The following is a 13,398-nucleotide window of genomic DNA, read 5'->3' on the forward strand; positions in this document are numbered from 1 at the left end:
GCGGAGCACGGTCTCGCAAAAAAAGAAACTGAGAAAAATGCATTTGAAGTTTCCGATCATGGTAACTTTTGTTACAGCACAGCAACAATAACAAAAATGGCATCACTGTGTAGCTCAGCTCTTCACGAAGAAAAGCACACTAAGTATGTGCCTGTACCACAAAACATTCAGCGTAAAGCCAAGCATAATTTCTGAAAACAGTTGAGAAAAGGTAGATTTTCTACTAATAAACTTCAGAAACCAGATTTACTATTTCCCAGTTTATTCCAGTGCCTTTGAAAACTACATACAAGCCCACACATCACATACTGCAGTCTCTTCTGCTACCTGTAATGCTAAAGCACAGCAGCCAATGAAAAAGTGACATTATTCCGTTATGCTTTTCAAAACTAAATCAAAGACATAGGTGAATTGCAATTTTCTAATCAAGGCTAGGGCTGTACAAACAGCATCACCTGCTAGAGAAATTCAATACGAATGCAATGATACCAGTCTTATCATCATAGCTCAACTGCAAGATAAAAAAAAGACCCCATAAGGGGGAGAGGGATCTCTCAAAACAAAAAACTGCATGGCCGTAGCTGGATATTGCAATTTTGTGATCAACACTAGGCTTGTACAAATAGCATCACCTGCCAGAACAACTCAATACGAATGCAATGATTATCACGAATTTATCACGTCCAAGTCCACGATGACAAATTCCGTGCCACTTCCCGAGCTTTCGCTCACTGGTTCTCTGTCCAAAAGTTTGAACTTGCACTCTGTCGCCGACTGCGATGCCAAACGCTTCTTCACATCCGCCACATGTTTAGCGCGCTCGGCAGATTCACCAGCGGTGTAATACACGGTGTCGATGCGGTCCTGATTGGCACCCGAGGAGCCGGATGACGGTTCGCTGATGCCTGAAGCACTGCAACTTGTCACGGCCGGAGATTCTGAACAATCTTCTGTCTCAGACGCAACAGGCGATGTCGTCCCCGTGTTCCACGCGCGTTTCCGCCGCTTCTCGTATGCTTGACGCGTAGTTTTTTTTTTATGCAAACGTCTCCCGGCATTGTAGCACGAAAAAGAACACGTTGCACCAAATTGCAGCAGCAGAGACAAAAACACAAGATGAGAAAAACTACCGTGGAGGTGAATGCGAGGAAAGAAAAACAAAAATACCAGCGCAAAAAATACCGGGTTCGCCGCGCCGCCCAATCAGAGACGCAATGCGAGGGGCTCGTCTCGCGCGTGCGCGGTCTGGCCAATCACGGGTTCGTAAGCGACCTTTCGAAAAATAGCGAGAGTGAGGGCCCACGCCATGCTACGCCATTTCGAGATTTCCAAAATACGCACAAAGAAACGACCTTCAAAACGCATCCAAGATGGCTGCCGCCAGTCGTCGCCTTCGCGCATGGCGTGCGCGTGAAGTTCAAGCATTTCTTTCCTGATTTTCGACAATTTGGGGTCACCGTCATGTTTACAAAGTTGATTTTTGGACACTTTTCTATCGAATTCAGCGGTGAAATTTTTAGAGTAGGTTCGTGAAGTTACAAAGGCTTCAAAAATGAATTTTTCTCAAAACACGATTTTTCGCGATTTTTGGCCATTCTAAGACCTGCGTCCCCCCTTAAGTGCTCCATTCTGCAAAGAAACACCGGCGTAGTTATTCATACAGAAAATGGACACTGTTGTTAAGAGAGAATAAAAACATAACCCCTTCCCTCCATAAACTGGTGCACACAAAGCTTGATGTCAGTGAAAATGAAAACGACCAAAAACACAACTTGGTGGCCACAAAACGAAAACACATCTGCCAGAATCCAATCGCAGACTGAAATGAAAAAGAATGAAACACAAGCACAGTGTTGCCGTAAAGGAGCCTGTCAGAATAATTTGCACCAAGAGCTGAAGAAGCGAAAGTGAAGAAAGAGGTGCAAATGCAGTGTACCATTCAACAAGTCATTGGTTCAAAGCGCATAAGCATATGCAAGTGCCGTGGAAGAATTTTTGTTTATTTTCTTTAACCCTTTGAGGGTCATGACCATACATGTACGGCATCGGCAAACACTTTCAAAATGGTCAATCACGTACATGTACGGCATTGCTTGTATCTTTAAAAAGCACCCCTTTTTCGCCAACTTCTCTTGCTTGGCATGTGCTGCCACACTTAGGAAATACGTCAAATTTTTTTCTTGTGCCGATGGCTCTTCTTTTTATTTTTTTATGAATTACTTCAGTGGCGTGCCAGCTATCGCTTGCGCATCCGCTAACGAGGGGGTGCGCTGGGTATCGCCCACTGGGCGCCCGGGCGCCTCTCGCTTCTTGCGCTTGCCACGAACCAAGCCTGCGAAACTGATGAGGCTCTCTCTCTCTCTCTCTCTCTCTCTCTCTCTCTCTCTCTCTCTCTCTCTCTCTCTCTCTCTCTCTCTCTCTCTCTCTCTCTCTCTCTCTCTCTCTCTCTCTCTCTCTCTCTCTCTCTCTCTCTCTCTCTCTCTCTCTCTCTCTCTTTGGGGGGGTGTGGGGGGGGGGTATTTTATGGGCGGTGCGCCGTCTATCGCTCCTGCATCCGGCCGCGCGCGCACAGCGGCTGGTTTTGGTATCGCCTCCGGGCGCTTCCCGCTTTTTGCGCCTGCAGTACTGATGTCTGTCTATCTGATTTTGATTCACTCAAAAGGTGCAGCTTGTTACTCTCTCGTTTTTATTTAGAATTTTTTTTGCATTACTCGTGAATAGACCACATATATGTAACAACACAAACGATTTTTTTGTCACTTTATGGTCACCCTAAAAAAATTACAATTTTTTCTCGAAATAGATTCATCCGAATTCGACCCTCAAAGGGTTAAGGATTGCACATAAGAACTTAAAAGGACTTACCTGGGGTTTTTCATCTTTCTTGTTTAGTTGTGTTTATTTCTTGTAAGGCACGCAGATGAGATTGTGAGAGGGCTTGTCTGGTTCCAGTCTTTCCCTAGTGTTTCTGTGAAGGCATCAATGGGGTGGGGGGGCCCTCCCTTCTCGCATGTGCAGCCCTCCTGATGGCTACAACCAGGAAACGCTGCGCTGCCTGGCCTCGGAAGACCCGCTCATGTGCCAGGCCCCCAACCGGCCCCTTCCTCCGACCCCCGACGAAGAGGAAGGCCGCAACGACGCCACCCTGGTCATGCGCAGGGTTGGAAGCCCCCTCTCCCTCTATTTCTCTCCCGCCTTGTTGTCTCTTTGACCTCTGCCCAACCAGCTCTCTCGGTCCGGTCGTGGGTCTGGCCTAGGTTACGGATGGGCGCCCCCTAACCTCACCAGTTCTTGCATGCCCTCGGGTGTCGCCCACCTCTTCAGTCTCACGTCTCCTAGCAGGCCCCCTCACGTGCACAGGCTCATTACCAAAATGTTTGGGCTGTGTTGATTGTTGCTAGGGGATCGGAGTGGGCGAGCGTGTGTATTGTGTGTCATAGTATGTCTAGGCAGTTTGCTGCAGTTGCATCCCGGCACAGCGCTTAGTGAGCACAGTAGTGTGAAGCTAGTAAGCTAGTGGCTGTGCACAGTAGTGGGGGAAGCTGAACGAGAGGCGCCACCTTACAGATACCCAGCAGCAGCAGCAGCAGCGGCAACAACGAACAGCGGCATTCATCGGCGGCGGGCCCAAAGGCCGACCACGCGGCAAGAGTGCCCACGGCAAGCAGCCACCTGCCATTGCAGAGCGGCGGCGGTGGCAGCAGGCGGTCTGAAGAGCACCCCAGGCGGTCTGGCCACTCCCAGTCCCAGCAGCAGCAGCAACACCGGCCCAAGGAGCGCCCGCGAGAGAGCAAAGGGCGCCGGAAGGAGTCGTCCGCCTCGGCCACGACGGCATCCGAGGTAGCCAGCCGGCACGAGGTGCGCCGGCCAACGGAGCGGAAGCACTCGCAGCAGCTCCCCGAACGGACAGACCGAAACCCGGCTGCGGTCGCCGAGTGGCTCATCAAGCACTCAGCTTCCCCTGCGGTCAGGTCGCCCCTCAACTCCTCCTCCACCAATGCTCCCAGCCCCGAAAGGTTGTCACGTCGCGAGGGAGCAGATCCTGCAAACTCAACCGGTGATGCTGCTCTTTTGCGGGAAGAGACAAGTAGTAAGGTCAGTGAGGGACAGAGGAGTCTTGGGTGTGCTTGCAGCTTGTGCTTGTCGATGCTGGCTCGCTGAGTTGCTAGAGGGAAACTAAGCTTTCTGTACGCTTGTATCTCTGTTGCTGTATCTACTCAGTCCTGGCGTGCCCCTCTCTGTAACTGCCATACCAGGCAAAGTTTAAATGTACCTGAACCACTTGTTGAGCACTGCAGAGTAAACCTGCTAATCGATACCCTGCCATTTTGATCTGGTCATTACATTGCTAAGTTGACTGTTGTTGGAATGGCTCTGGGTTCGCATTTGCTTTGGATGCGAATGTTTTTTGCCAGACACACCTTCATTCCTTTTTTCCATTATAGGTTAAAGGGGTGTGCGTTAGGATTTGGTAAATATCGTACAGACTTGTGCATTAACGTATGGCCTGAATCTGGGGCCCACTGCAATGTAACTGTGTCATCGCTTGTGGCTTTAACCACGTGCCACTTATTTTATGGCTGCAAGGATGCTAGCTAGCTTATTGTGTCTTTTTTTGGCAGTGGCAAACGGTCATCGGATGTAACTCGTTCGCAGCCTATGTTGCACTAAGGAGATGAACGTTAAGATCAGACAGCTTACGCACTCTTACTCATCTTGGAGTAAAGCATCCTTGCAAGTGCAAATTTTTGTTCGGCAGTTGTAGTCGTGTGATATTTAGCGCCCGTGCGTCTTTTGTAAGCTTTCGCCAATGTTGTGCCCATTCCTTCTAATACTGATGCTGGCATGATCTACCACTCTGTTTCTGTGCGCCTTCTTACTACTGACACTGCATCCTTCTCTTCTGGCTAACCTCGTTTCTTCTTTCTTGACAACTAACCACACTTTCCTTTTCTGTGAAGGTCTCTACAGTAACCTCTTCCTCTGACTCCTCTCTCTTGCATGGCTTCTGTCGTCACTTTTAATTGGAATGTCTTCTCTTCTCTTCCTCAACCTTGTAACTGTCGTGTGTGAAGGCTGCTGGCTGTTTGCGCAAAAATCAACTCGTGAGTAGTTCAGATACGATCCTTCGTGCAGTGCCGCCAACTGATAATGCTTTTTTGTAAACGTCGAGCAGCAAATAAAATTCCTGCAGAAATAGTAGTGTCACATTTTATGTGAAAAGCAGCTTCACTGTGGTATAAGAGGAGTCATTGTGCTTGATATTCTTTATCACCAAAGTGAATACGCTGTTAGTGAAGTAGTAAAAATTGCAAGTTATTCCAAGAAGAATCGCGTAGTGCTCGAGTGACAGCCCCCCTTTGTGTGGACGTGTTTGGTGTTCTTCTCTAGGGCAACCACGACGACCGGCTCGGTCGGTCTGACCTGTCCCAGAGTTCCTCGGGCAACCTCTCCAGTGCCCGGTCGAGTGGGGGCGAACTCCCCGACCTGCTGCCACGCCATGCACAGCAGCGTCAGCAGGACAAGTCCACTTCTGAAGAGGTAACCCTGCACGCCTCTGCTATAGATAGATAGAGAGGGAGGCTCTGTGCCTAATTGTGTGCCCTCCACCACTGATGATGCCCAAACCTAGCCCTACCCTGACTAGTGGCAAGATTGCAGACACCACCCTGCTTCTTGCTTGCCTTTTGGAGCCCCATATCGTAGGCCAACTCTAAGAGCGACTCAGCTTAAGCTTGATTAGTGACATGTCGGAAACGCTGTTTTTGTATTTCTTTATCTTCTGTTGCGGTTGCCTGAAGAAATGCTAAAGGTGAGCGCATACAGCAGTGTTGTTGCAGTTTTTGTTGAAGTGTGATGAAACATAGAAATTAAGCAAGTTTTTTTTTTTTACCATTTCGAAATTTGAAGGGACCATGAAGGCAACTTGCGTCCTCATTTTATCTAAGCAGTATATAGCCATTGATCGTTTGCTCAGCTTCATTCTAGGGCCAAAGCATCATCAGTCAGGTTATAAAAAGCAGTAATGAGTGTGTTGAATTCTTTGCGGTAGTAAAATGGCACCAGAAGCACCACCGCAATGTGCAACCATTGGTGCAACAATGGTGCAGCATGTGTCTCTGACTTCGCGGAGGCAGTGCAAGACAATGGCCAGTGTGTCGCCACCCTTTCACCTGTTTTCCTTTTCGTCTAGCTTAAAATTGTCGTGTAGGTTGGCATGACTGTTGTTCTGTTGCGGCAGTCCTAAAATGGACCAGACTTGTGTTTTGTCTCGTGGTCCCACTTGTGAGCATTGCAAATTACAAGACTGCAAAAGTGCTTTCTTTTTCTTATGATATTATGTCACTTTTTATGCCTCATTTTTCGCAATTTCTGTGAGTGGTGAAAAGCATAGCTCGGGAGCATGTGGGGTGGAGGTGGTCGGGAACGGGTGTGGTGATGTGGCTGGAACTTTTTTGGGGTGACAAGGACTCTTTAACCAGCATGCTATTGGTGGGTGACTGTGGGATGGTGTGGATTAGTGCTGGTTGGTCCCTAAATCGTGCTCCAAGCAATGCCTAGAAGATGCTGCTTCAGCAGTGATGGAAGCTTTACAGCACCATGCCGGTGCTTATTCTTCAATTGTACAGATTCAGCCACATTAGCTGACATGGGTCCCATTCACTTTTTAAAAAATACCTTTATGTGGATGGCATTTTTTGTCAAAATTCGTGCTTAGTGGCATAGGTATCTGGTCAAAATGTAGCGGTGGTTACAATAATTATGAGTATGACTGTTACGACCTAATTATTCTTCTGCTGTGCGACGGAAACTGGTGTTGTGCCTTACACTAGTTCCTGCCTTTACAGTGTGGCAACATTCCCCAGTTGTGCACGCTAGTATGCCGTATTTTCTTGCGTAGTGAATGTGCCCTCCTTTCTTACTTTCTCACTAAACATTGAAGAGCGCTGGCAATGTTCAAATTTAATGTGCACAGCAGTAGGAATGTGATAGGCTAAACTGTGTCTCTATTTCTTTCTTTTAAATTGTCACTTGGCTCGCATTGCGTGTGTACAAAATTCGGACAGCAACTCAAAATTTGCTCATTGTCCTACAGATTGTGTTATAAGTGAGCTTGTATGAGATGCCATTGTTGTAGCAGCTTTACTGTAAACAAGCTTTATGTAATAACAGGGACCTATTTGTTGGTTTTTTTGTCACCATAACGTTATGAAGGCCAGAAAGCATGGAAGCAGTAAACTGGTTTCGGGGGGGAAAGGAGAGGGGCACACTGCAAGCGATGCAGTTGGCTTTAGGACTTTTAATTGGAAATAGAGGGTGCATTCATTACACAAGTAAGTATGGTTTGTGTTGCATTGTGACTTTTTTTTTTTTTTTACTGCTCTTTCTGTTTTTTTTTTTTTGAGATAGTACATTCTGCACTGTGTAGCCGCTCACATTTTGACCAAGCGAGTGCATGAGCATTAACCTACGTTTGCTCTTGTCGAGGCGCAAGTGGCTAGGCAGATTTGCGCACCCTAGCTGTGCTTTGCACTTACTGCTGCCTAAAGTGGAAATGATGTCGGGGACAATCTGTCTGTGTAGCGTGCTAAGCAAGAGCAGTGGAAAGGTGCAAAGTACCATGAGTGTCGTAGTGCCTTGCATGGTGTTGCTTTGTTCTGACTTTCATTCTAGAAGGAAATTTTATTTGGATGTTGGGGTGCACTTCATGCAGCAGCAGGCGGCCAACATCGCAGAGGCTTGAATTTGGTATTAATGCGCAGTGTAGAGTGCATGCAGTATACTTAGTTGTGGCACCCATCAAGATTTTGTAAAAATGCACTTTTTTGTGAGTGTGCGCACACCGCTACCGTTTAAGTCGGAATATAGGTCGACCCCCTTACCTTGCGGCTGAAAAATTGGAAAGTGAGAATTACGGGCATATTACCATTTTATTGAGGCTATAAGCACTTTTGTCTAAGGTTACTCATTAGAGCTGTCTGAAATATTGCCAGACAGCTGTCTCTGCGCCTGCGTCTGCGTCTGCATCACCTACACAGCAAGTCGTCCTCGGTGCAGTCCGGGTGATTTCTTGTGGAGCACTTAAACACTCACAAGGAAGCGACCACCAAGCAAGACTGTCGCGAGAGTTGGTCTGCGCAGGCGACCAGCAGACCAGTCTTGGTGTTGTGGCTGGCCATTATTCGTAGAGACGTCGCTCAGTGCTCGTGGACAAAAGTGGTCATCTTGTCCGCAAGTTTTAGGTGCACAGCGCAGCACCCACAAAACAAGGTCTTCCAGACTTTGCACACCAAGCTATTTTTTCAGCTTGCACCAGTAGCGTGCCCTCTTTTTGGCCACAACAGAACGGCACTAGTTGGACGTGTTGCCGTTGGCTTGGGCATACAATATAATGTTTCTTTTAAATTATGTGATGAACTGGCACTAAGTGCCTGAACTTATCTTGAGCAAGAAGAAAATATCACGCACACGCTCATTGTCAACAATAGAAGCAACAAAAAAAAATTACGCCCACCTTCCCTCGCGGGAACCCTGGTGTGATGCGACGCTGAGGGGGGTTCAAGCGCAAGCGGAGAGCAACCGTCGACCGAAAGGCCGCCGGAGAGCAGCACACCGGTTATATGCGCAGCGCGCCCGAAGGAGAGGAGACCACGGAGAGAGAGAGTACTGCACATGCACAGCACCGCGCGCAGCGCCGCCCACCGGCAGAGTGAGAGCGCGCTGGGCTGCACACCCGCAGATGTTGAGAGAGTGTGTTCGCTCTCACCTGGGCACGCGCCGGCGCCAGTGCGTCTGCCGCGGCTATGACGCAGCACAATCCAACACAATCCACTTTAATCCAAATCCTATCCAAGCCAATCCAATGCCCCTAGAGGGGGTGAGCGGAGGAGAGTGCGGACGCCGACGCCGACGACAGACACACACAGGAAGGACAGGGCCGCCAAGAGATGCTATCAGCGTCGCATCTAAAAAGAAATAGCGGCAAGTCCGATTGATGTCGCCGACGAAGGTGCCTTTGTGGTTTGGATAGACCCGAAGGGCTGCCTGGTTGCCAGATGACAACCAATATTATGCCACTGACTGGTTTATAGGTCGAGGGGTGGCTTTTCAGTAAATGTTTTGGTAAAAATCTCAACCTATATTCTGACTTATACGGTAGTTCTTTATGAGTTCATCACTGAAGCTAAGTCGTTCAAACAGTAGTGACCTTGTGTGAGAAAAAAGTATTTGAGGCAGACCAGTAAGCTCTGGGTGTAAAGAAGCGCGGTGAACAATGAACGTAATTCACACGAACCCTCCTTTTGAGGCAATGTACTGTGTGAAGCTGCTGCGAGCACCATTTTCAGTTTGCTTCCTTGAGTTTGTGCACGGCAGCAGTTTGCCAGGGGCTTTGCCAAGCTAACGTACGTGGTTCTGCCTACCCTTGGTTCTGCCTCTGCTCGCCTCCCTAACAGGTTTTGGTTGAGCCGTGCAGGTTGTGCTGCCGCTGCTGCCAGGGGACAGGGTGTGCATGCGTTTTGTCTCTCCAGCGGCGCCCTGCTGCCTGCATGTGTGCCTAAGGCCCGGACCGCCCTGTGTGTGCGTCCCGTCTCTTTTCTTTCTCCCTCTCCCCCTTCCCACCGCCCCTGGATAGTACCGGCAGGCTCTTAACCCTGCGGTGGCCCCTCCCCCGCCTCAGTTGCAGTTGCAACAGAAGCAGCGCTCGTTCCTGACGTTTGGCTTTAGTGCGGGCGGGGGCAGCACTGCGGGGGGCGGGGGCGGCGCCCCGCCCGCCCCCTCTCCGCGGCGGGAGTCCCACGTCAACGTCAACGTGACGCCCACCTCCCACGAGGCCGTCAGCACCACCCCGGAGATCCGCAAGTACAAGAAGCGCTTCTACTCGGAGATCCTCTGTGCGGCCCTTTGGGGTGAGTCCCCCTTCTCTCCCTTGCCCCTTGTGTGTGATCTCTGGGTTAAATGCCATTCGCCCGACCCTTAAGGGCCACTGAAACGAACACGTCGCCTAATCACTCAGCCGTATACAAGGTTTGCGACTCGTAGGCCAAGTTTTAAATTCCTCTTGCCGATTTGCTAATTTATTGATGCGGCTGTTGTGGCGACACTTGTCACATCTAGGTAGCAAAGTTCATCACATTTTAAACGTGCTTAACCTCTGTGGCCTGTATGTTCATGAAACAGAAGTCAACTTTTCTTTGATATACATGAAAATTTATATATTAGACAATGGGATAACATCAAAAAGCAGTTCAGAAGGTGTGACGTCACTGAAGTAGTTGCAGCAGTGGCATGCAAGGTGGCCGCTAAGAGCCCGTTATGCATACCTGCCAACTCTTCCGAATTTTCCGTAAAATGTACGAATTTCGACCAGTCTTACGATTTTATGAATCTTGCCCGAAATTTTACGGAAAATATTTTGATTTTCGAAAAAAAAAGGAATGTCCATTAAAATGACACTGTGCCACCTTGCGCCGCCACGAAAGGGCAATACGTACTCTTGTTATCATCATCAGCAGAAGCTGCGACTTTGTCACCTTCTCAGGGTGGGCTACGCATCCATGTCTGGAATTCGCTTCCACCTCGACCAGCCTGTTTAGAGCGCGTCGTTCGGGGGCCGGTTAGGACCTTCGTGTTCGCGTCGCTCTTCGTATGACTGCCATGGACAATGCACTATGACCTGTGGCATGGCCGCGGTACGTGCTTCGCAGTGCAATGACGCGAAGCCGCGACAATACTGTACCGAGTGTTTGTAAAATCGTACACAACAGAATTTGCTCCTCCTTCCTTGTTGCTCATTACTCTTCAAGACTTGTGAATTTCACTTCGAAAACGTGAGAACGCTTGGCACAGAACGTTAATCCTTTTAAACTTGTATTGTACTGCCGCCCCCCCCCCCTTCCCCCTTCCCCCTTCCCCCCCCCCCCCCCCCCGGACTGCTGGTTTTACGAATTTCCAAGTCACCAGGTTGGCAGGTATGCCGTTAGGTTTTCTCTTCTTTTGAGCATTCCAAACTTCAGCTAAATTGTGGAATCAAGCATTGCATGCGGAAGCTATACAGTGCAGCCGCAAGCAAGACCCTCTCGACACTGACTTTAATGTCCCTATGGGTCTCTATGCCCATAAGACTTGTACACCAATAGCTGCTCTCTCTGTTTGGATTCACATGTTGAAAGCGGCTATGAATGGACTTCTTGAAATTTTTCCACTTTCGTGGGGTACCTGCAGGTTGAGAGTCAGACACTCGTTTTTCTTGGGTAGCTTCCTGCCTCTTCTGCTTTTCTTTGCATCGGCATCATGGGCTACTGGCAGGCTGCCAGAACTGCAAGCAACTTTATGCCAGGAAGTCTTATTCGAAAGATTACGTGTTCTAAAGTATCCCCAGCGCTTGTCCGGAAGCAAACGATGCTTTATTCAGTGCGGAATTAATCAATTTAAGCTAAAGCTTTGATTCTCGTGCCAAAATGTATGTTTGAACGACGTTTGCAATGACATCATAAGAACAGGTCTTTCAGCTAAACTTGGTGTGGAGCGAAGACATCTTACTGTTAGTCAACCTAGATGGCGCTACCACACCGCGGCAAGACGTTTTCTGCCTTTAGTTTGTTTGTGACAGTATTTAAACCTGGCTTGTTTTCGTTCGTGGAGAAAATAATCATTTCGTGAAACATGGTGCTCGCTCGACAAATATGGTCATGTAAGAAACCGTCACTTGCGTCAATCAGCCAGTGTCGTCTGAGGCAACCCCAAAGCGCCGCAGTGCTGTGCATCTAAATGAACCTTAGTGCACGCAGTACCAACAGCAGTATACATCAGTACTTCTATGTTTACGTGTGCTTTTGTTACTTCCACTGTTTGTCCCACCATTCTTACTGATATAAAAGGAATGTGCCCTAAATTTAAGTCCAAATAGCTCGTTTGGCAAGCTTATAAGTTCTGCCTAATTTGCGTTTGCTTTTTCCGGCCTCCACCAATCGCAGAGCTGGCTGGTATGACTTCATAGGTTCTGTTTGCGAGAAATTAGCTAGTGGGTCGCATGGCCATTCCCTTTTTTCCTAATATACAGCTTATTTGAGCGAAGTTTATGTTAAAAGTGGTGTCAGCATCATTCTAACGAGCCAATCTTTTGAATGAACCTAACTTGCATTTTGTCTGCATGGCTCCTTTAAGCTGCCAGCATGCTGCCATAGCACCATGAACTGAAGAAACCTAGTAATTGTTTAATTATTTATGGTTGTAGACTCGTTGGCCTTAGCTGGGGCAGGAGTGCTTTTTTTTTCTTGCTTCTGTTTCAATTTTTAATGAAGAGCTGATGTTTTTGTCTCCGTTAATGAAACAGAGACAAAACCACTGTCGTGCAAAGAAACAACACAGTTTTGGTAAATTCCAGCTGAAAAATTTCTTGCTTGTTTTTGTAAATTTTGGAAATCACTGAACCCACATAAAAAAGATAGAGCTGGTATTTCAGGTATTTTTTTATTTACAGCCTTGTAATAAACTAGGACTTCATTCCTTGGGGTCTCAATGGATGTCAGTTTGGCCGTCACTGCAATGCCTTCCTCTCTCTAACGTTCAGCTGCAGCAAAAAACGAACAGTGGTGATATCTATCGGAAGAGGCATCCTTGAATAACTATTCCTCAGAAAAGTAGCTGTTTTGTTCTCTTATTTTGTAGAAGAATTTTGGTTAATGTCCTAAGTATAGGACACCAGGGTGGAAAGGCCACTATTTTGGCTGGAGGGACGCTAGGACTTCTCACTCGTGTGTCTAATACCGGGCCTGGATGCGCTCACTGGAGGCCCCTCACCAGGGATACACACACTCCTAACACCCCCTCCCCCAACACACCCCCAGAAGGACGTCAACACCCCCCCAAAAAGATTCCACAACCACAAGCACCCTGCTTAGGGATTTATACAACCCCCCCAAAATCGAAATCCTGCATAAACCCCTGCCCCTCACCACCCACCACTCGTGGCGCAGGGGTGAACCTGCTGATTGGCACGGAGAACGGCCTGATGCTGCTGGACCGCAGTGGGCAGGGCAAGGTGTACCAGCTCATCTCGCGCCGCCGCTTCCAGCAGATGGAGGTGCTCGAGGGCCAGAACATCCTGGTCACCATCTCGGGCAAGAAGCAGCGCGTGCGCGTCTACTACCTCTCCTGGCTCAAGAGCAAGATTCTGCGCACGGACGCAGTGCGTGGCTCCCTTTTCTTCCTCCTCCTCCTCCTCCTCCTCCTCCTCCTCCTCCTTTTTCTCCTCCTCCTCCTCCGTTTTGAGTGTGCCGTGTCGCTGGGCACGTTTAGAGGAATAACTCGATTGCAACTGGGCCATCGTAGAAGCTGTGATGTTGCACATAAGTGCACCTGGTAACAATTGCTTTTACCTATTGTAATCGTTACTCA

General features: G+C 48.5%; 1 protein-coding gene across 7 annotated transcripts in view; it reads left to right on the forward strand.

The window, feature by feature from the left end:
* Positions 1-13,398, forward strand: part of Msn (serine/threonine-protein kinase msn) — a 45,859-nt gene that overhangs the window by 14,536 nt on the left and 17,925 nt on the right. For 4 of the 7 annotated variants that reach the window (XM_077699430.1, XM_077699432.1, XM_077699434.1 and 1 more), the window contains exons 17-21: positions 3,019-3,160; positions 3,568-4,095; positions 5,392-5,541; positions 9,635-9,908; positions 12,978-13,189. In XM_077699430.1, the coding sequence (XP_077555556.1) occupies positions 3,019-3,160; positions 3,568-4,095; positions 5,392-5,541; positions 9,635-9,908; positions 12,978-13,189 (1,306 nt within the window). The remainder of the gene's footprint in view (positions 1-3,018; positions 3,161-3,567; positions 4,096-5,391; positions 5,542-9,634; positions 9,909-12,977; positions 13,190-13,398) is intronic. The other 3 variants (XM_077699433.1, XM_077699431.1, XM_077699436.1) reach the window with 3 other exon arrangements.

The sequence above is a fragment of the Haemaphysalis longicornis genome, unplaced genomic scaffold (assembly GCF_048455015.1).
Source record: "Haemaphysalis longicornis isolate Haplotype H1 unplaced genomic scaffold, Haemaphysalis longicornis Haplotype H1 scaffold_2, whole genome shotgun sequence".
Taxonomy (NCBI): domain Eukaryota; kingdom Metazoa; phylum Arthropoda; class Arachnida; order Ixodida; family Ixodidae; genus Haemaphysalis; species Haemaphysalis longicornis.